The 22,094-nt window shown below is 49.7% G+C and overlaps 1 protein-coding gene across 1 annotated transcript in view; it reads right to left on the bottom strand.

Moving 5' to 3' along the window:
- TBCD (tubulin folding cofactor D) overlaps nt 1–22,094 on the bottom strand; it is a 164,633-nt gene that overhangs the window by 23,683 nt on the left and 118,856 nt on the right. Inside the window, exons 18-27 of the mRNA XM_084750246.1 lie at nt 20,667–20,747; nt 18,607–18,680; nt 17,874–17,991; nt 15,160–15,220; nt 13,720–13,742; nt 8,175–8,206; nt 5,505–5,567; nt 4,654–4,730; nt 3,367–3,448; nt 1,505–1,623 (exon numbers count right to left, since the gene is read on the bottom strand). Coding sequence (XP_084606372.1) covers nt 1,505–1,623; nt 3,367–3,448; nt 4,654–4,730; nt 5,505–5,567; nt 8,175–8,206; nt 13,720–13,742; nt 15,160–15,220; nt 17,874–17,991; nt 18,607–18,680; nt 20,667–20,747 — 730 coding nt within the window. The remainder of the gene's footprint in view (nt 1–1,504; nt 1,624–3,366; nt 3,449–4,653; nt 4,731–5,504; nt 5,568–8,174; nt 8,207–13,719; nt 13,743–15,159; nt 15,221–17,873; nt 17,992–18,606; nt 18,681–20,666; nt 20,748–22,094) is intronic.

Genomic DNA, 22,094 nt, shown 5'->3' with positions numbered 1-22,094 from the left:
CACAATAGGCATAGTGGGGCTTGTTAGGCAGCTCACAGGAGCCACCTCTTACACAAGTCAACATGCCCTGCCTCATTTCTGGAAGGACAAAGGAAAAGCAATCATCCCACAGCCTCCCCTCTGCTGCACCCAAACCCAGCGACTGCTCCAGGTCTGGCCTCACCCCTACAAGACCTTCCCATCTTGGACAGGGGACAGTTGGCATTTTGCTTCCAACAACGGCTGAGCAGTAATACCCTATCCCACCCTCACGTACACCATCAGATACGCTGCAGCCTGTATGTGGAGGCTGCTAGAGGACATTGTGGAGTTGGTCCTAACCTTTACACAAGTTCTAAGGTCAAACTTGGATCCCCAGGCTTGTCCAGCAAGTGATCGTATTCACTGAGCCGCCTCACAGGCCCAGGGCTGTTACTTCTTGAACTAACAGTTCAGTTCTCAAATCTCTTTCATTTTTACCCACATTTCCACTAGATAAAGCCCATGGTGAGTTCAGTTGTTATGACAGCTAGCTAGGACTGTACAAGGGTAAGAGGCAGACTCAGCACACCGTCAAGGCACCAACTGGTAGAAGCAAACGTTGAGAGTTTGTCTCGCTGCAGCCCTGCCTGTGTGGCCAGGGGGTGAGTTGGCATGACCAAGCCTGGTGTTTCAACCCAGAGGAAAAAAGTGCATGAGCTAATGGATTAAGTAAGTGGGGAAAGGAAAGTCTCCAGAGCCAGGCGGAAAGGATGACCAGAGCTTGGACAAGGACAAGTGACACAGGGTACTGAGAAGGACGGACAATGGGCAGAGAGCAGACCACACGGTGTGAGAAAACGACACTGAGGGAGGCAGAGCGTGCCTTGTGAGGCACCCGGGGTGGGAACCCAGCCGTAAGAAATGAACAAGCCTCTCAAGTCGATCCAGCAGAGGAAATATCTCTTGGCCTTTTGAGATCACAGGGGCTGGATGAGGGGTCTGTTAAGACTAAGAGGTCCACTTGGCACCTGACAGGGCAGAGCACAGACCACCCTGCTCTATCCAGGTTGCCACTGCCTTACTAGGAGTGCCCCAAAAGGAAGCAAAACAGTAATATACGATATATTCTTCTGAGGCGCAGGCACAGACATGGGGCTGGCAGCCTCTACCCACACCCAGACTACCTCCCACCATAACTACAACAGGGCACCTAAGGCACACAGAATTTCAACTACACAACTTCATTGTTAGGGAAGTAAATCAAGACGTTATAGGAATAGAAGACTTGTTCAAGGCTCTAGCTACTGTCTTCCCATCCAGGCCGCCATACTTTCCGCAGACACTGCCTTCCCACCCTGCAAACAGCACAGCTAAGTATGTCTTGCAAGAGCAGATTAGCCCACATACTGGCGTCTAGGTCCAGCAGGCGCTCCCTTACATAGCCACACAGGCTCCTGCCTGGCATCCCTTCCCAGCCAGAGGTGTGCAGACCAGCTGCCAGCCCCTTACATCTGTGCACCTGCGTGCGGTTGGTACCCCTCACCTGCTGCAGATGACCCCTGAGAAGGAAGCCTGGGAGGGCACCCAAGGCTGAGGAGAAGCCACAACGGGTCATCTCCTCTGGGCTCTGGAGCTCAGCGAGGTACTGTGGAATCAGCTCCTCTGAAAAGAAAGAGATATTAGGAGTGGCCCCTGTCTAGTAGTACCCTTAGAAATGCAAGCTGGATGCATCGGGTAAGCCAAGGCGATGCTCTGATGCAGACAGAACTTCCAAGTAATATATAAGATGCAAGAACATTTCTTAAGGTGGTTTTAAGGGTTCCTTAACATTTTTTCTTTGTGCTTATGCTCGTTTGCTTGGGACATAGTCTCTCTATTTCAGCCAAACTGATCTTGGACTCACAATGCTGTGCCCTCCCCATGGACTGAAAGCTTTGGTAGCTCAGCGGGGATGACAGACCTGCAGTACCGGCTTTCATAATAAATTTTAACTACATGGCTTCATTATTAGAGAAATAAATTTGAGACGGTTATAAGAATAGCAGACACATTCAGAACTCTCACTTTTACTAAGAGCATAAATGTTTGCGGTAAACACTAAGAAAGGAGAGAAGGCAGTTCAGAGCTGACAGCAAAGCTCTGGGACACCGACTGAGCAATCCTGGGGCAGGAAGGGGGCAGAGCACACAGTGTCAATGCTGCTCAAGCACACGGGGCCACAGGTGCAGCAGATCTCAAAAGAGAAACAGAAACCGAGACGCTAGGGGCTCTGGGCAGGGTGAGTATGCAGCTCTGTTCTCTTTCAACGCTGCTGAGCTGTAGAGGGGCCCGATGCCATCCTCACGGGCTGCTAAGATCAGTCACTGAAACCCTGGAAATAGACTCTATCCATCTTCAGGCTTGGGGGCAGAAAAGTGTAACACCCTCAATTCACACGTTCCAGGGCAAATTCTCTTCGGTAGCTATGTGGGGGGAAAGCCGCTTCCTAGTCTACCCACGCGTCAACATACCAATGGATACTTAGGGACACCATTTATTTCCAGACAGATGTGACATGAAAAGTAAATTGACACTGTCGCACTACCTTTGAGAGACAGACTACATATAATGTTACTATCTCTGCACAAAACTGCCTGTGGTCAAGGAATACTTACTACTTTAAAGTCCGTCGTTGACTCACAGCCCTCCTTAACCCTGCTTCCAGGGGGGCTAACACCTTCTGGCCCCTGTGGGCACCATGCATACAAAGCAATACACAGACACACACGCAGGCAAAACACCCATACGTGTAAAATAAAAACAAAGACTTTGTTTGTTTGTTTGTTTGTTTGTTTGTTTTTTCAAGACAGGGTTTCTCTGTGTATCCCTGGCTGTCCTGGACTCCTTTGTAGACCAGGCTGGCCTCGAACTCACAGAGATCCGCCTGCCTCTGCCTCCCTGAGTACTAAGATTACAGGCGTGCACCACAGCTGTTTCCTTAGAGCAGGGTGCTGTGGCACACACCTGTGATCCCAGTACTCAGGAGGCAGAGGCAGGGGATCTCTGTGAATTTGAGGCCAGCCTAGTCTACAAACCGAGTCCAGGACTACAAGAGAAACCCTGTCTCGAAAAACAAAAACAACAAAAAGATGCTTCCTTAGGCAGCTGTGCCATCTGGATGGATCTAAGGACACGTCCTGAACCCACGTAGCTCAGGAGGAGCTTTGGGAAGGCTCCTGTGTAACCAAGCCCCTCTCTTTCTGTAGCTCAGTTGCCTGGCATGAGTTGGGTCCTGGGAGATTAACTCCAGAAAGGTGACCAGACAGGGTTGCTTCCACTGGCCAACGCAGCCCAAGCCTCCCGGCCTCACCCAGGCCCGGTCTATACTGTGGCTCCCTGCCTTAGCCCAGCATACAGCGCACTCACCCCCGACGGGAAAGCCTGCCTCCCCAGGCTCCTTCGTGTAGTATTCACAGCAGAGGGCGGCCAGGGCAGAGACAGCCACCTCCTAGAACAAAAGAGAACATGAGTGAAAAATACATCTGAGCCACAGACGCGTGGGTCACTGCAGTGGGGCACAGTGATTATGTTAAAAAAAAAAAAGGCAAAGCATGTCACTGCCACACTCTGGCTTCTCTTACAAAGCCTTCATCAGCACTTGTCAAATATGTCAATTAGGTTAAATTCCCTAATAAACCTAAAGTAAGAACTCTTTACTCCTTCCATACAGTACACTTTCTATGTATTCTAATACGGCAGCTGGTAAGACAGAAGAGTGTGTCCCTTCCCAGCAGAAGCAATGTGGGAAGAGAGTGAGCTGCTTAGGTGGACAAGGGCCGGAGGCAGCGCGGGTGGAACCTGGTGTAGGGAATGGGAGGCCCAGAGGCGGCCCAAACTCAGGGTTAGGAACCAACCTCAGCTCAGTAACCTCGGTGGAGGAAAGATGACACCGTGTCACACAGATGGGGGGTGGTGTCACAATCCCGTGGCTCTCTACCCCCACACCTGCACTAGATGACTCCAACTCAATCCAAGCCTGCCATTCAACCCCTCCCCAAAACCAAGGAGGAAGGACCTGAGAGGCAGGATGAGCACAGAGGCTGCATGTACAGCTGAGCAGCAGACACTATCAGCACCATGGCTGCTGGGAAGTGATGATGGAGTGTGTTTTAAAAGAAAATTCTGAGACATCAACCACGAGGTCTCCAAGTTCCCCCCAGGAAGACGGGACACAGGGTGGCAGGGCCCACGTAAACATGAGTGTGTTTTCACTCCTCTGGCACACCACTGCTGTTCCAAAACATCAGTAATTATAGTTTACTGCCTAAAAAATGTGTTATATGTCACATTTCTGCTTTTTCAAGGCCATCTGATCCCAAAACATGAACATCAGCCCTAACATCTAGTCGTTCAAGCACAGTCTCGTTTGTATTTTTCTCGTCTTCACATGAATAGTTTCCAAATCTACCCTACAGGCGTGCCCAAGCAAACCGTTACCATCAAAACAGAGAGAAGGATTTTGGTAAAGACAGAAAGTGTAGTAAAGAGCAAGGTTTCTGGTCACCATTGGTCATTCTAGGCTGCCTGAGTAAACCATCGGGCCCAATGATGGTGTTCTGCACTGTCGGTTAGTGCATTTAAGGGCTGCGGAGAGACACTGCAGAAAGCGTCAGTGTTACTGTGCACAGGGGAAAGAGATCCAGCTTAGCATACCTTCATCTGTTGTCTAGTTCTGCTTGACACAAGGTGAAGACTCCTGAGAGTGTCGTTTATCAGCCACTGCCAGCCATCTGCCGAAAGAGCAAAGACCACCCACCTCAGAACACTCAGCTGACGTTTAAGAACAAACATCTCCTGTAGTCTTAGAGCAGAGGTGACCTCTAGCATCCTGGAGAAACTCTCGAGCAAACATTCTTCTGACTACACAAAGGTCCAAGGGCCCCAGCCCCAGGAGGAAGCCCACCGCAGGCTGCTAACAGCCAGTTCCCCAGCACCCTGCCGCCACTACCACTGTGCAGAAAATGCTATTCGCCGTACACCAAAGACTGAACAGTGTGTTTGGGAACTTTTGCTTTGTTTATCGTTGCAAGCTTCACTGATCTTTTCCTATCTCTTTCCCTCAGACAATCTCTCCTGGTCCCTCACAAATTAAACCCATCTTCAACTCAACTACATCCAATAAGTGAGTTGGAGATGTTCTCCTCCTGTTCAGCTAAATAAAATGAGTAACTTTAGACTAGGGTAGGGCAGGTCTGGGGAGGACAGCCCTCTGTACAGCAGTAAGGGCCACTGAGGCAGTAGTAAGTACCTGGTCACCTACACTTCCATTTTTCTGGGAGGGGACTGGGTACAATGGCGACAGGCAGAGCACAGCTGAGAGTGCCAACTCGTCCTTCCTTCTGGAAGAGGGTGGCAGGAATTTGCAGCAATTCCAAGACACGCAACGCAAATGCTGTGACTCTTTCTCTACAACCCTAACCCACCCACCCCAGCAAGTTCATCTCCTGCTCTGTAATTTGAGTAACAGTGTAAGATGTTATTTGTGTTGTTAGGAAAGCACCTACCAATGACGGGGTCACCTTTAAAGGGCATTCTGGAACGTGACAAGTTCTCTATTAAGATACACACTAGGGAAAAGAAAAAGAAAAAAAAATCACACATTATTTTCCAAAAGTGTCTTTTAGCTGACTTCACTGTATCTCAGACAGTGCATAGCCAGTACAGAACTTTCCCACCCGCCTCTCAGGCTGGCCAGGCCAAAAGCATGTTCAGGCCCAGATGGAAACCAGAAAGAAGACACTGCAGACCTGTGCTGGACACAAGCTTGGGGAACCCCTTAACAGTGTGAGTGACCCCGAGAGCCAAAAAAGGTTAAGAACACATTTTAAGACTGAGGGATGGCTCGGTGGCAGAGCACCTTAGCCTAGCTTGGCACTGGGATAACCGAGACTGTATTGGAGTTAGTCTGTGAGAGTTTCTAGAGAAGCTTCCCAAAGGAGAAAAGACCCAGCTGAGTGTGCAGCGCCATTCCGTGGTCTTCTCTCCATGACCAAATAAAAGGCAGCACAGCATCCACTTCTCTGTACCTCCTAACTGCATATGCTGTGTAACCAGCCCCTCAGACCCTATACCTCCTAACAGCATATGCTGTGTAACCAGCCCCTCAGACCCTATACGTCCTAACTGCATATGCTGTGTAACCAGCCCCTCAGACCCTATACGTCCTAACTGCATATGCTGTGTAACCAGCCCCTCAGACCCTATACGTCCTAACTGCATATGCTCTGTAACCAGCCCCTCAGACCCTATACGTCCTAACTGCATATGCTGTGTAACCAGCCCCTCAGACCCTATACGTCCTAACTGCATATGCTGTGTAACCAGCCCCTCAGACCCTATACGTCCTAACTGCATATGCTGTGTAACCAGCCCCTCAGACCCTATACGTCCTAACTGCATATGCTGTGTAACCAGCCCCTCACAACCTATACGTCCTAACTGCATATGCTCTGTAACCAGCCCCTCAGACCCTATACGTCCTAACTGCATATGCTGTATAACCAGCCCCTCAGACCCTATACGTCCTAACTGCATATGCTGTGTAACCAGCCCCTCAGACCCTATACGTCCTAACAGCATGCTCTGTAACCAGCCCCTCAGACCCTATACGTCCTAACTGCATATGCTGTGTAACCAGCCCCTCAGACCCTATACGTCCTAACTGCATATGCTGTGTAACCAGCCCCTCAGACCCTATACGTCCTAAGTGCATATGCTGTGTAACCAGCCCCTCAGACCCTATACGTCCTAACTGTATATGCTCTGTAACCAGCCCCTCACAATCTATACCTCCTAACTACATATGCTGTGTAACCAGCCCCTCAGACCCTATACGTCCTAACTGCATATGCTGTGTAACCAGCCCCTCAGACCCTATACGTCCTAACTGTATATGCTCTGTAACCAGCCCCTCACAATCTATACCTCCTAACTGCATATGCTCTGTAACCAGCCCCTCACACTACCAGGTGGCTGTACACACACCTCAGGAATAAAACTGCCTATCCACTCAGTAAATTTTAGGGTGCAGAGAAGAGACTGGGTACACTTCCAAGTTAAACCCACTCCGCAAACGACAAGATAAAGAAACCACCACACCTTTACTCAATGGGACACCCTGGCCTGTGCCTGTCACTAACACTTCATGTTCTAGCAAAGAAAACCCTTGCCTCACATCTTTACACCGGATGAGGAAAACCTGAAAAACGAACTCCTGCGACCCACACATGAATTGGTGTCTCCCAGCCAGCAGTTCACAGGGAACCTGGCCTGCCCCGAATCCTCCCACAAACTACTTATTTTAATTGACCATTTCTAAGGGCCTTTCTACTACATAGGAAATACATGCATCGATATGTACCACTCATACTGTGTAACTCAATTTTGTCCATGAATTTTTAATATACTTTCCACATAGAGACAACATGTTTCCTTTCATTTCTGTCTTATTTTAATGCAAAAGCTACAAAACCCAGCCACCTAGCAGTTAGAAACACTCTGAAGTCCCACTGTGACATGGAATGAAACCTGCTTCAGAAATCTGAAGGTGCCAGGGAGCAGATAAAATACCAACCGAAGGCCCCATTTCCCACCTGACGTCAGAGACACCACGTCAGACCCGCGTCCCAAACCCCTGCCTGCGACTCCCCTGAAAGCACAGCCAACAGCTGTAAACTGCAACCCATGCCCTGTGCTCACTGCCTGCCCTACAACCCTGCCTGCTGTCCTAGAGGCCACACAGGTACCAGGGACCCCAGGGGCAACTTTAGGACACAAAAGCCCAGAGCCCATGGAGGCCACAGAAACCCCAGTGAAGACACCCTACTGGAGCGGAAGACTTGCTGGTCACCAGAACCCCAGGCCACTCAGGTCATAAGACCGAGAGGAAGCAGAAGCCCAGCAGGAGAAACATCCAGGAAACTACGCATCCAACAAAGAGAAGCTCAGAACTCAGTGCCTGAGCCTGTGACCGCCACAAACCCAGAAGGCAGGAGGCCAGCATAGGAACACGATTAACAAGCCAGGGCAGTGTGAGGCCCCATCAGAGCCCAGCTGTCCCACTACTGCACGCCCAGGGCAGTGTGAGGCCCCAACAGAGCCCAGCTGTCCCACTACTGCACGCCCTGGTCTCCTCACACAGCCGAGGCATAAGAAGATGACCTTAGCTCACCTACCTGCTTGTCTCATAAGCTCTCCTCCCAGACCCCTGAAAACCAAAGGAAACAGACACTTAAAATCTTTACACATAAAACATGAACCGGGCCACCAAGCCACGGATATAACTTCAGTTACCAAACCACAGACACAACTTCAGCCACCAAGCCACGGACACAACTTCAGCCACCAAGCCACAGACACAACTTCAGCCACCAAGCCACGGACACAACTTCAGCCACCAAGCCACGGACACAACTTCAGGCACTAAAACTTTTGAGTTTTAATTAGGAGATTTAGTCCCCGAAAGTATGAGCTACATTTTTTTTTTAAAAGACAACTAAAACACCAGGGCACAATCATCCTCTGATAGACTCCTGTCCTTTGAGCTGTCACAGGACACTTGGTCACTGCTGACATTTCACACAGAACGAATCCCAAATGCTGCTTAACCACACTTCAGGAGGATGCCATGATGACCATCACGTGGTACAACAATGTTCCTCACCACCCACCCTACTGCCAGAAGCTACCCAATCAAACCTGGAAAGTGCTCACGTGAGAGGACAGCACAGCTTTGCGAGGCTTTGGTGCCCTCAACAATTAGGAGGCCAGAAAAAATGTGTGATACCCAGCAGGCTCTGGAAGCCAGTGCAGCACAGAACTTTCTAGTAGGCAGATGTGGGTGAAGCCCGAGTAGAACCCTGGCCGTCCTGTCAGCACAGGCTTGAAAGAGAGGGATGGTTAGCTGGTGGGGCCATAAAGGCCAGAGAGCATCCAGCATAGGTAGAAAGAGCAGCTGAGGACCTGTGGCTGACACGGAGCTGCATGTGCCAGGAAGGGGGAAAGAAAGAAAGCAGGACACTGCTCTGATCCACTCAGGCCGGGAACAGTCTCCATCAGCCGGGAAGGAAAGGCCATGGCACGGTCCTCATAGTGGCTGTGTGACAGGAGAATGCTAGCACTGCTTTGCACAACCCAGGGCCTTGATACAGTCTTCTTTAAACAAAATCATAAATATATGTGTGTGTGTGTACATTCATACATACATACATACATACCTACATACATACACGGTGCACGCATGCACGCACACCAAATCCAGAAATGTGAATTTCAGAAAATGGGAATTTAATGGAGAAATGGCATGAAAACATGACCACAACTAAAAGAGCCAACAACCCAGGAACACTGGAGCTGGTGGGTCCACACAGGAGGCCACTGTGCAGGTGCTATGTTGCTCTCACTGTCTGAGGGATGGAAGTACACGCAGAACAGGAGGAGGAGGGGAATGGGGTGAGAGACACAGAGAGAACGAAGACAGCGTTAAGAACTTGCATATGTAAAAGGAAAAACGTGCTAAACATAATTAACAGAAGATTTAAAAGCAGAAGAAGCACTTTAATCTAGAGCAGCAGAAAGCACGCTGGGGAGGCATGGGCTGCAGAGACCAAGGTGACAGAACGCCATGTTGATGAGCTTTATCATGTGTAAACTACTTATTCAAAAGTTTACCTGGTCTATGGGTTAGAAGGCAGGACAGCAACCCCCACATCTGCTTTCTCACACTGGGATGAGAACAGCAACAAGCTAAAGGCTTCGAGGGTGAGCACGCATCTGAAGACACAGCCACAGGGCTGGAGTCTTCCCTGAGCCTCTCGCTGCCACCCAGTGTCACTCAGGAATGCTCTGTGGCAGAAACATGGACACCAGCAGCAACACGTGTCCTCACCATCCACTAACAGTGCCTGTGCCTCGATTCGGGGACTGACCTTGTGGCTTACAAGCTTCCCAAATAAAGCCACATTGTTCTTCCAAATCTCTGTACTATTTAAACAGACTCTTCTGTAGCTTTAGGCAGACATGGCAAGGGTTAAGTAGACTAGAAAACTATTTGTATATGAATGGTGTTGCCTGTGAGCCATTTACATGCCTGCTGCCCATGGAGGGCAGAAAAGGGCATTAAATCCCCAAAATGGAGTTACAGATGGTTGTGGGCTGCCATATGGGTGCTGGGAATCAAAACTGGGCCAGCCAGCACTCTTTAAGTGCTGAGCCACCTTTCCAGTTCTCGGAATTAAATTATTTTAGTAAGTTTTCTGGAAGTCATTTCATCCTACTGCTGGGAGAAAAAAAAAAAAAAGATCAAGGAATTTTTACTCAAACCTGGGCAGGGTCAGGAGCAGGATCTTTGTGACAAAAACAAGCAAGAAAAATGTTTCAAAGTCCTCACAGAAATAAGCTATTAAGATGGTGAGACCTATGTGACAGACAGTGCTGACAGGCCCAGAAGTCCAGACATGGTATACTATTAGCCCCACAAAAGCTCTGAGGCACTGCACAGTTCACTGCATGCACCCACCGTCCCTGCGTGCACCCACCATCCCTGCGTGTACCCACCGTCCCTGCATGCACCCTCCGTCCCTGCATGCACCCTCCGTCCCTGCGTGCACCCTCCGTCCCTGCGTGCACCCACCGTCCCTGCGTGCACCCTCCGTCCCTGCATGCACCCTCCGTCCCTGCGTGCACCCACCGTCCCTGCGTGCACCCTCCGTCCCTGCGTGCACCCACCGTCCCTGCGTGCACCCTCCGTCCCTGCGTGCACCCACCGTCCCTGCGTGCACCCTCCGTCCCTGCGTGCACCCACCGTCCCTGCGTGCACCCACCGTCCCTGCGTGCACCCACCGTCCCTGCGTGCACCCACCGTCCCTGCGTGCACCCACCGTCCCTGCGTGCACCCTCCGTCCCTGCGTGCACCCTCCGTCCCTGCGTGCACCCTCCGTCCCTGCGTGCACCCACCGTCCCTGCGTGCACCCTCCGTCCCTGCGTGCACCCTCCGTCCCTGCGTGCACCCTCCGTCCCTGCGTGCACCCACCGTCCCTGCGTGCACCCTCCGTCCCTGCGTGCACCCTCCGTCCCTGCGTGCACCCTCCGTCCCTGCGTGCACCCTCCGTCCCTGCGTGCACCCACCGTCCCTGCGTGCACCCACCGTCCCTGCGTGCACCCTCCGTCCCTGCGTGCACCCTCCGTCCCTGCGTGCACCCACCGTCCCTGCGTGCACCCTCCGTCCCTGCGTGCACCCTCCGTCCCTGCGTGCACCCACCGTCCCTGCGTGCACCCACCGTCCCTGCGTGCACCCTCCGTCCCTGCGTGCACCCTCCGTCCCTGCGTGCACCCACCATCCCTGCGTGCACCCTCCGTCCCTGCATGCACCCACCGTCCCTGCGTGCACCCTCCGTCCCTGCGTGCACCCACCGTCCCTGCGTGCACCCACCATCCCTGCGTGCACCCACCGTCCCTGCGTGCACCCACCGTCCCTGCGTGCACCCTCCGTCCCTGCGTGCACCCTCCGTCCCTGCGTGCACCCACCATCCCTGCGTGCACCCTCCGTCCCTGCATGCACCCTCCGTCTCTGCGTGCACCCACCGTCCCTGCGTGCACCCACCGTCCCTGCATGCACCCTCCGTCCCTGCATGCACCCACCTTCACTGCCTGCCCCCATGTCTAGAAAGCAGTCAGTGAGGAGCACAGGAAGTGAGGCTTCCCACTTCAAGAGTACAGGACAGTACATGCTCAGTCCCACACCACAAAAAGAAACAACACAGCAAGAGATGAAACAGTGGGAGGAAAACAGGGAAACCCATGTCTAACAGAGCTCAGGTCAGAATATGCAGAGCTCTCACTGCTCAACAAGGCAGATAGTGAGATTTTTAAGAAACTGAATGAGGGCTAGATGTGGTGGTATAAACCTTTAATCCAGCACTTGGGAGGCAGGCAGATCTCAAGTTCAAGGCCAGCCTGGCCTACACTGGCAGTTCCAGGATAGCCAAGGCTATGTAGAAAGACCCTGTTTCAAACAGTGAGGGAGGAATAAATAAATGGCCACTCCACAGGAAGACAGCAGTGCTCAATCAGCATGGGTGCTCAGCATCACTTGGTCCCTGGGGACACAAAACCAGCTAGAGCCAGTGAACACCACAACAGACCACAAGTCCTCTGGTGAGGGGCAGGTTAGGGCACAGGGTTGGGCTGGGTGGTCTACGAAGAAACCTATTAGTATCTTAAAAGTAACACACCTGCCTCACGACCCAGCAAACCCACTCCTGACACACGTGCACCAAGACACACGCTGATGTGCTAGGCAATTTCATTCCATACTGTACCCTGAGCTGAGATCATACCCTAAGAACTCACACCGGAACAGAAAACAAACAAAGCAAAACAAAACAAATAAACAAAAACCAGGTATGATGGACTCCCAGCATGGGCAAACAGCAGCAGGATAATTGCTAGTGGAGCAGGACCAAGTGTGATGGAAAATGTTTTACCAGCACCTGGGAGGCAGATGGATCTCTGTAAGTCCAAGGCCAATATGATCTACACAGTGAGTCCTAGGCCAGCCAGGGCAACATAGAGAGACCCTATCTTTTTTTTTTTTTTAATTTTTTAAAAATAATTCTCAGGGGCTGGAGAGATGGCTCAGTGGTTAAGAGCACTGCCTGCTCTTTGAAAGGACCCAAGTTCAATTCCTAGCACCCACATGGCAGCTCACAACTGTCTGTAACTCCAAGATCTGACACCCTCACACCAACACACATAAATTAAAATTAAATAAAAATATTTTTTAAAAATAATAATTCTCAGGGCTGGAGAGACGGTCCAGCAGTCAGGCACGCTGGCTGCTCTTCCTGAGGACCGAGGGTTAGTTCCCAGAGGATGCAGGGTTAGTTCCCAGAGGACGCAGGGTTAGTTCCCAGAGGACGCAGGGTTAGTTCCCAGAGGACACAGGGTTAGTTCCCAGAGGATGCAGGGTTAGTTCCTAATGCCCATGGTAGTTGCTAAACAAATTATTTGCAGGAAACCAGACACCTAACGGCTTCCCTGGGCACCGCATGCTTGTTGTCTACAGACATATAGTCAGGAAAAACATGAACATACATAAAATAAAAGTAAATATTTGTTAACAGATCAGAGTGCGACATAGATAAGACCTGCTCTAAAGTAAAACAAAACCACAGAACCTACAGAAGGAGGCTGCAGACAGAGCACTCAGGACTCTGGCCCAACAGCCAACAAGAGCAGAGAGGCCATGCCTGCTCCTTCAGGCAAGACACACGTGTCTTCAGCCACAGAACTGCCAAGGACACGCTGAGCTATGGAGAGTTGCAGCCTTCACCCTGGGCTGAGTGACACTGCGTGTCTTCAAAGTGAACACGGCAGTGAGGACAGATGATGGTGAGCTATTAGCTACTTAGAAGTACAAGGGACAGCAAAGGGACAGCGCGTGAAGGTTCCTTCCACCAAGTCTGACAACCTAACCCTGGAACCCACAAGATGGAAGGAAAGAGCCAACTCCTACATGCTGTCCCCTGACCTCCACTAGTGTACATGGCATATGTTTTACACACACACACACACACACACACACACACACACACACACACACACACACCACACACACACACCACACACGCACACACAACTTAAGTGCTTCTATGAACAAGCTATTCCAAACAACACACATTTCCACTAAACACCTAAGTTGTTTTAACTCTGCACACCTACCTGTAGAGATGACGATCACAAAGCTAAAATTAAAGAATCAAAAGCCAGTTATTTAGGTTAAATAATTTGTTATGTATATAACAGTGGCTATTAGCAACACAGGAATAATGGCGGGATGACAGAGCTGAGCCTTTAGTTGCCAGAAAGTCAATCAGGGAGGTCAGAGGACAGAGGCTTCCTCATTGTGCCTGGCCTTGGTCAGTTCTTCAGGTGTATTATCTCTACAGAAAAACTGAGGCGCACACACATGAAGAAAGAAGATGGCTCCTCTCATCCTGGCCCACTGATAGCCTCTCAGGCATAAAACTAACAACTCTGCCAAATGGCTCTGGTGTTTTCTGTCATCAGACAAACTCAGAAATAATTTAGTTCATTGTTATGAATACATCTGACACTTGCTGGACATTCACACAACGACTGAGAGTTCCACTAAACTTTTCACTTTTTTTTCCCGAGAAGGAGAGAGAGGGTTTCTCTGTGTAGACTTGGCTGTCCTAGACTCACTTTATGGACCAGGCTGGCCTAGAACTCACAGAGATCTGCCTGCCTCTGCCTCCCAAGTGCTAGGATTAAAGGTGTGCAGCCACCATGCCCAGCTTTTCCCACATATCTTTAATTCTCACACCACCCATGTCCCTCAGAAACAGGAAACCCTGGCTCAGAGGACGCAGGGGCTCCGTTCTCTCAGCCACTACCCAGGGATTCTGCCCTCAATGCTCCCTCTCCCGATGGGCAAGAATGCCAGGCTCCACTTAGAAGCAAGAAATGTAAAACTAACCAAATGGCCTCACCACAGTCATTATGATCTGAGACAAACAGTTTGTTATTATAAAAAGAAGAAAATCATAAGGAACAGAAAAATACTTACAACAAGAAACAATAAAACCATTTAATTCTTTTAAATCTTTAGGAATTAAATTACTTTTTCTCTTTTATGTCATAGAAGGCTCAAAAACCTCAAAATCCCAGAAAAATACACACACTTTCTTCCCATTCCCCAAAATATGCAAAATTCAGTGTTAAATTCCTGGAGAGTGGAGATCAGAGCCACAGAGTGAAGGCAGACACCAGAGACCTTTGTTTTACGGGTGCCTGACCCTCCAGAAGGATGCCTGGTCCAAACAGAGGGCACAGCCATGCCTCAGCTGGGAACTCCTGCTAGGGCCTGCCCTGAGACACCACTACTGCCCTGAGACACCACTACTGCCCTGAGACCCACAGAACGTGGTGCCCACCCAACAAGACGGGTTCTGGCCCCACACAACAAGGCTAGCCCAACTATCAATTCCAGATAAACCCCACAAAAGTAACACTGGTGGGGAAAAAAAAAGCAAAAAACACAGGGCCGTCATGTCACAGGAGTAACGCTGGTGGAAAAGAAGCCATAGGGCCACCGTGTCCTTGTCAGCCAACTTGTCCTGCCCAGGTGGCCACACAAACCTGCTGGTGGATCTGCTTCAGGCTTCTCACTGCCTTCTCATCCAGGTAGTCTGTGACAGGCCTGCAGAAGGCGAGACACAACACCGAGTGAGATCCAAACTCAGAAAAATCACCTTCATGTCCATGCTCCCACAATCCCTGACGATGTCCCACGCCTGCCTTAAGTAAAGCTGTTGGGAGCTGGAGAGATGGCTTGATGGGGAAAGGTACTTGCTGCCAAGCCTGACGGCCCGAGTTCAATCCCTGGACCCGCAAGTCAGGAGACATGACGTCCATCCAGCTGTCCTCGGTCTCCCATGTGCACATAGCAAATGCAGCACGTGTGTGTCTGTTTATCCCTCTCTCAAATAAGTACATGAGATTGCAACTTTTATTCTTTTATTTATTTATTTATTTATTTATTTATTTATTTATTTATTATGTATACAATGTTTTGCCTGCATGTACATCTGCAAGCCAGAAGAGGGCACCAGATCTCACTATAGATGGTTGTGAGCCACCATGTGGTTGACTGGGAACTGAACTCAGGACCTTTAGAAGAGCGGGCGGTGCTTTTAACCTCTGAGCCATCTCTCCAGCCTCCGCAACTTTTATTCTTTGTATGAGTGTTTTTGCTAGCATGTATGTGTGTGTGTGCCACACGCACGACTGATGCCCATGGAGTACATGAGAAGGTAATAGAGTCCCTAGAACTGTAGTTACGAGTTTGTGAGCCACCATGTGGGTGCTGGGAGCTGAACCTGGGTCCTCTGTAAGTGTGTCTTACCACTGAGCCATGTCTCCAGCCCTTAAATGTTATTTAAAATATAACACAGAGAACAACTGGGGATGGTAAGATACCCACTGCCAATCTCTGGTCTCCACACATACATACATGGACAAGTGCATCCGTGTACACACACATACATATGTGGACAAGTGCATCCGTGTACACACACACATACACACACGGACAAGTGCATCTGCACACACACAATCTGTGTTGGTTACAGAAGGTGGGCATCTTGGTGCTACCTTTATGCTCTCACCTACACTCAATTTGTTGAAGACAGACACAACCTTGTGATCAAGACAGAACTACCCAACTACCCTTACTGAATATCCGCCTCCTGCTGGCACTGTGAAAGAGGTAAATCTCCTACAAGGGTACGTGGGTTTCCACAGGGGCCTCAGAAAGGCTGCTGCTAAAGTCAATCCAGCACTTAAGACTTCAGCAGGAAGCCCTACCACGACTGACTCACATGGCACGCTCAGCTCACTGAGTACAGGCTGTAATGCAAACCACAGTGCACACTGAACATCTGCTTTCCTCTGAGACATGCTATGTCCTAGGCAGAGCTATGTGATAACTAACTCTAGCTCCCCGGGAGATCTGGTCTGCTGGGTGCTAGGCAGAGCCACGCACAGCCCTGATGCCCTGGGGGTACAAAATCTCTGTGTGTTGAGCAGAACCGTGCACTGCCTAACACCCTGAGGCCACATATAGACCCAACAACTTGGGGATGGGTCTCAGATACACCACAACACCACCATGCACTGCTAAGGTGTGTCAGCACCTGTGTGCCTTCTACCACAACCAAACAGAGCAAGGTCCTCAACATTGGGTGACCCATCTGACTGTGAGTTGTGTTCTGGGAACAAGAGAACCAAGCTTCCTTGGGACTGACAGGCAGAAATGAAGTCCATGTGTCCATCTGCTATCAATCACTCTGACCTAGGGCTTCCTAAGACAGCAGAGAATGAATAAAGTCCAAGTCACAAGCTTCAGGGTAAGGGCAGGTCACAGACAGCACCAAGTCAGCAGCTTAAGGGTAAGGGCAGGTCACAGACAGCACTAAGACCTTACTTTTGAGGAGGCAACTGCATGGCAGCATAAGACAATTGCATGGCTCCTAGAATTCACTATTGTACTCTGTAGCTATATTACAGATGAAGCCAATGGGGAAAATGCTCAAATGGAACTTCTAAACTTACCTTTTCTTTTTCTTTTTGCCCTCCTGCCCTCCCATACACACATACAGGGTTTCTCTGCGTATCCCTGGCTGTCCTGGAACTCAGAGATCTGTATGCCTCTGCCACCCAAGTGCTGCGATAAAAGGCGTGTGCCACCACCACCTAGCTCAAACTTACCCTTTCAAGTAGTATAAATACTAAAGTGACAAATGGGGGCTGAGGAGAAGCCTCATCAAGAAAACACCTCACCACACGACTCAAACAACCTGGGTTCAGATCTTGCAGACACAGCGGTGAATTTGGGTGGCATAGGCCAGATAATTATCTGAAGCTCACAGGGTGGCCAGCTTGGTAAGCAGCAAGACAGACTCTGTCTCAAGCAAGGTGGGACATGAGGAAGATGTCCAAGCTCTCCTCTGACCTCCACACATGTTCTGTGGTACACAAGTGTGCCCATGCGTGTGTTAAAGTGCACATGCACACAGATACACATTCACAGGCAGAGTAACAAATGAACCGTTCAGAGCCACCTCTGAAGAGGGCCACTGCTCTTGTCTGAGTCACAGCCTTGGGATGATGGGAAGAAACCTTTGGCTGCCAACCAGCAGCCCTTCCCTGAAAAGGGGAAGAGTAGACCCAACCACTGACCACCTCAACCTAAAATGGAATCCTAAAAACACATCATCAACAATCCGAGCAGGCAAGCTGCTCCCAAATCCAAAGCCATGACTATTACCCAGCCTCACCATGACATCTCCTACCTGCCTCTCTGTGCAGCCAGCTTGTACAGGGCATAGGTGACCTCTGCGCAGGCAAGGATGGAGCCATGTCTTGTGTGTAGATCTGGACTCAGTGTCATCAACAACAGTGCTGGGAATACTGCAGTAGTCAGGTTGACAGACACACATGGAACAACACATTATTCAGAAGTTATTTCCTCTGGAAGTCACCTCTGTCAGTCACCACCACTGTTTCTGGTAAGCAGAGCTCCCTCTGAGCAACCAAGCGATGTGACAGGACACAGCATATAAATCAGTATACACATCCAGGCACCCAGGTGCCCAGGGAAGGACAGCTGAGAAAGAGGTCGTGTCTGCAGGTGTTCCTGCCTGCACCTCCACCTGCCAGCAGTGGCAGCAGCACGCCTGAGGAAAGCAGGCAACGCCGAGGCCACACGCTCATGAGAGGTGACAAGCCTTCCACTCATTCCTCTCCAGAGAGAGCAGAAAACTTCAGCCTCTGATATTTAGGGATGAAAAAGCAGAACGGTTCTAAATTCCAAGTACAAACCAATCTAGAGGCACCGACAGCTCAAGCTGCCTCTCTGTCTTCGTGCTCTATGCTGATTTGGACTATGGCTACTCCTCAGCAACAGATCCAGGGCATCGTCTTTGCCCACTATGGGAACAGCACGTCTTTCTGCTATGTACACACAGTGGAGGGGCACACAAGCACAAGTGTGTGAGTGCTGCAGGCAGTGGTATGCACACCTACCATGGGTGGCCATGTACTCGGGCGCTTGTGGGGTCAGGTTGTGCAGTGCCTTTGCAGACAGTTCTCGGATGGCCCTGAAAGTAACAGCGTCTGTTAGGAAGGAGTGATTTGCACATGGATCCTCATGTGGGCGTTATTCACAGCAGCCTTGAGACAGAACCATAAAGCTCTGTCAGACAACAGAATATCACTCAACCAAAAAGGAGAAGAATTCTGACACTTGTTATTACAAAAATGTTTTGTAGTCAGCGGGTCAAAAACTGTCAAAGGAACATATAAAGAAAACAACAGTATATATAGGAGACAGAAACCTAAGGCATTGTCTGTCCCTTTAAAGAAAAAGCTGATAGCATAAGCACACATTCCATTATCACGCTACACTCAAAGAAATCTATGAAACAAAGAGAAACACTTCATAGTGACAAATATACCAGGAAGATGAACTTACAGGTGTACATGCATCTAAAAAGAAAGCCTCACTCAAAGCACGGGAAAGAACAGATGAAAATAAGTCAGGAAAATTTTTTTAATGTCTTTTTTTTTTTTAATGTATATGAGTGCTCTATCTGCATGTATACCTGCAGGCCAGAAGAGGGCATGTATACCTGCAGGCCAGAAGAGGGCATCTATCTAACCCCAGGATAGATGGTTGTGAGCCATCATGTGGTTGCTGGGAATTGAACTCAGGACCTTTGGAAGAGCAGACCTTAACTGCTCTTAACCACTGAGCCATCTCTCCAGCTCCCCCAGTAAGACATGTTAAAAGTTCAAAACCTTAGTCTAACTCATGGATTGCATGTTTACAATGTGGTTTAAGTGCCTTACTGGCAGGTAAACTAATATGAAAGGCAATTTAAGTGACCTCTGGCTGGGCAACCCAGGCCCTCTGCTCCCAACATGAGACTTAGCACCCCAGCTGCCTGCAGACCTGGCTAACAAGTTCCAGAAGGAAAGGAGGAATGTTCTGATAAGCGGTCACGGCGAGCCCAAGTGAATAACAGGGAGGCTCGGGGCAGAGGCTCTTCCCTTCAGAGAGCCCCATGCAGACTGTACACAGCTACGCGCGCACGGCAGCGTCAACAAATACTTTTAAGGCTTTGGTTCTTGGGAAGCTGAACACAGTGCCCAGTGGACTACAAAGACCCACTCAGACACGGATCTAGAAGGGACACCAGGCCTGCCTAGAGATGGTAGCAAAGCACAGACAGTGCTTATATCTGGGTTGTGCACTCGCCTTTCCTCTTTGAAGACACATTCAACTACTATGCAAGACCAGGGTGGCTCAAAGCGTCCTTCCACTGTGACTATGAAAACCTAAAGTCACCCCTACCCTGACCTAGCCAGCGGACAGGACATTCTCCGCAGTCAGGTGGAGAGCGGGGACTGATTCTGACATCAACTCTGGCGCCCCATATTTGACGACCTCCCCTTGGTGGGGGAGCCCTGGTGGCACTCAAAGAAAGAATAGGCAGGCTACCAAGATGAGACTTGATAGCCTGTGACCATGAAGTGGGGGAGGAGGTCCCCCTTGATCATGGACCTAGGGGAGGGGAATAGGGTGGGGGTGGGAGAGAGGGAGGCACAGGAGGATACAAGTGATGGGAGAACAAGTGAGTTGTATCTGAATAAATTAATTATAAATAAATAAATACACTAAAGTCTTCTCAGCTTTTAGGTTACAACATATAGGATCCCCAGGGAGGCCAAGCTGAGCAGAATCAGGAGGGAGGCCAGTCAAGCCACCAGGAAGCCCTGGCTGCGCCAGCTGCCCGCACTGCCCTGCCTCCAGGCTGTAGCTCCCCTATTATATACGACACAGGTATTGAGGAATAATTACATCTCAGACTTGCCTGTCCAACAGCTTCAGAAGTGAAACTAGACAGATCATTAACAGTCATGCCACACACAGAGACGGGAATTTTCATTACTTCTCAGAAATAATTATTTTAAAATAGCTTTTCTACAATGAGAAAATACACCCATAAACTTATAACCTCAAACTTCTCCCTTGGAGTGGTGGGGGGGGGGATTTTCAGAGTCACAAAAACAAAAAAACCTACCCATCCCAATGGTTGATTTTCATCGAGACCAGGTGGTCAATCATCGGCTTGGTGTATTCCTGGAAGCCAGCAATAAATACACTGAAAGACATAATATTAAGAGCTATAGGAACGGGCCAGTATGAGCAGGTACAAGGACACATATGTAAAATCTCTCTTAAGGCGTTATGCTATGTATTACTTAAAGATTACAAATAAGAAACAGCATGAAGGAGCCAAACCTTCATACACTGCTCTTGGTAAAGTCTATGGCTCTTGGAGCAGCATTACAGCTAAGTGGTACTGGAACATGTGTCACATATACTTACGTATTTTTAAGTACACATAAAACGTTTCCCTATGGATTTTTCAATCACCCTTAGGGTTATTTATCTCTGTATTGTCCTCCCACTCTGTCCCCTGTGGCCTAGAGTGCCCCTCTCTAGAGATCCTTCCACAAGCCCCGACCATGGTCTCTTCTTACTCTCCTGGCTCCTTAGGTAACTCTAGGTTGAAAACTCACAACTAAAGATTAGGAAGGAGCATCCACACACAAGGGGACATACAGCACTTGTCTTTCAGGGAGTAGCTGCTCACTCAGCAGAGTGTTTCCTACTGCTCTCCTTTCACCTGCTGATCACGGCTTCATCTTTCTTCAGCACTGAAGAGAACTCGGTTGTGTATACACACCGCATTTTACCACACATTCATCAGTTATTGAGACCAGGGCGGCCATGAGCATCGCTGAGCGCTCTCTGTGGAGTGGGACACAGGTCTCCAGCACATCCAGGGTGGGACAGCTGGGTCACATGGGGGGATATCTCAGCTTGAGAACGCTCCACACTGACTTTCAGAGTGGCTGCACCAGTTTGCAACCCCACAATAGTGACTGAGGTTCCCCTTTGCCACAACCTTGTTGGCATTTGTTGTCAACTGTGCTCTTGACCAGCGCCACTGCCACTGGGGTAAAATGAACTGCCAAAGTAGTTTTAACTTACATTGCCATAATTGCTAGAGATTCCCAAACACTTTCATATTCCTATTAATATACCGTGTAGGCATTTTATTTCTTCTTTTGAGATGCCTGTCAGATCCATGGCTTCCCCACCCCCAACAAGTCAAGGTTTCTCTCTGTAGCCATGGCTGTCTTGGACTCTGTAGACCAGGGTGGCCTCGAACTCACAGAAATCTGCCTACCTTGCCTTCCAAGTACTAGAATTAAAGGCGTGCGCCACCACGCCCAGCCCCCAAAGTCCATTTTTAATATTAGGTTGTTTTCTTGACTAGTTTGTTCGCTCCTTATGTACTCTGGCTACTAATCCTCTTATCAGCTGTGCAGCTGGGAGACTCTCTCCCACCCTGTGTGCTTCCTTTTCAACACAGCTGTTTCCTCGCTGCTATACAGAAACTTTTTACTCTTATGAGGTTCCATTTGTCAATCGCTGGCCT

The sequence above is a fragment of the Acomys minous genome (assembly GCF_964271855.1).
Source record: "Acomys minous genome assembly, chromosome: 12".
In the NCBI taxonomy this organism is placed as follows: domain Eukaryota; kingdom Metazoa; phylum Chordata; class Mammalia; order Rodentia; family Muridae; genus Acomys; species Acomys minous.
Note: the sequence above shows the minus strand (reverse complement) of the source record. Positions and strands in the feature narration are given on the sequence as shown.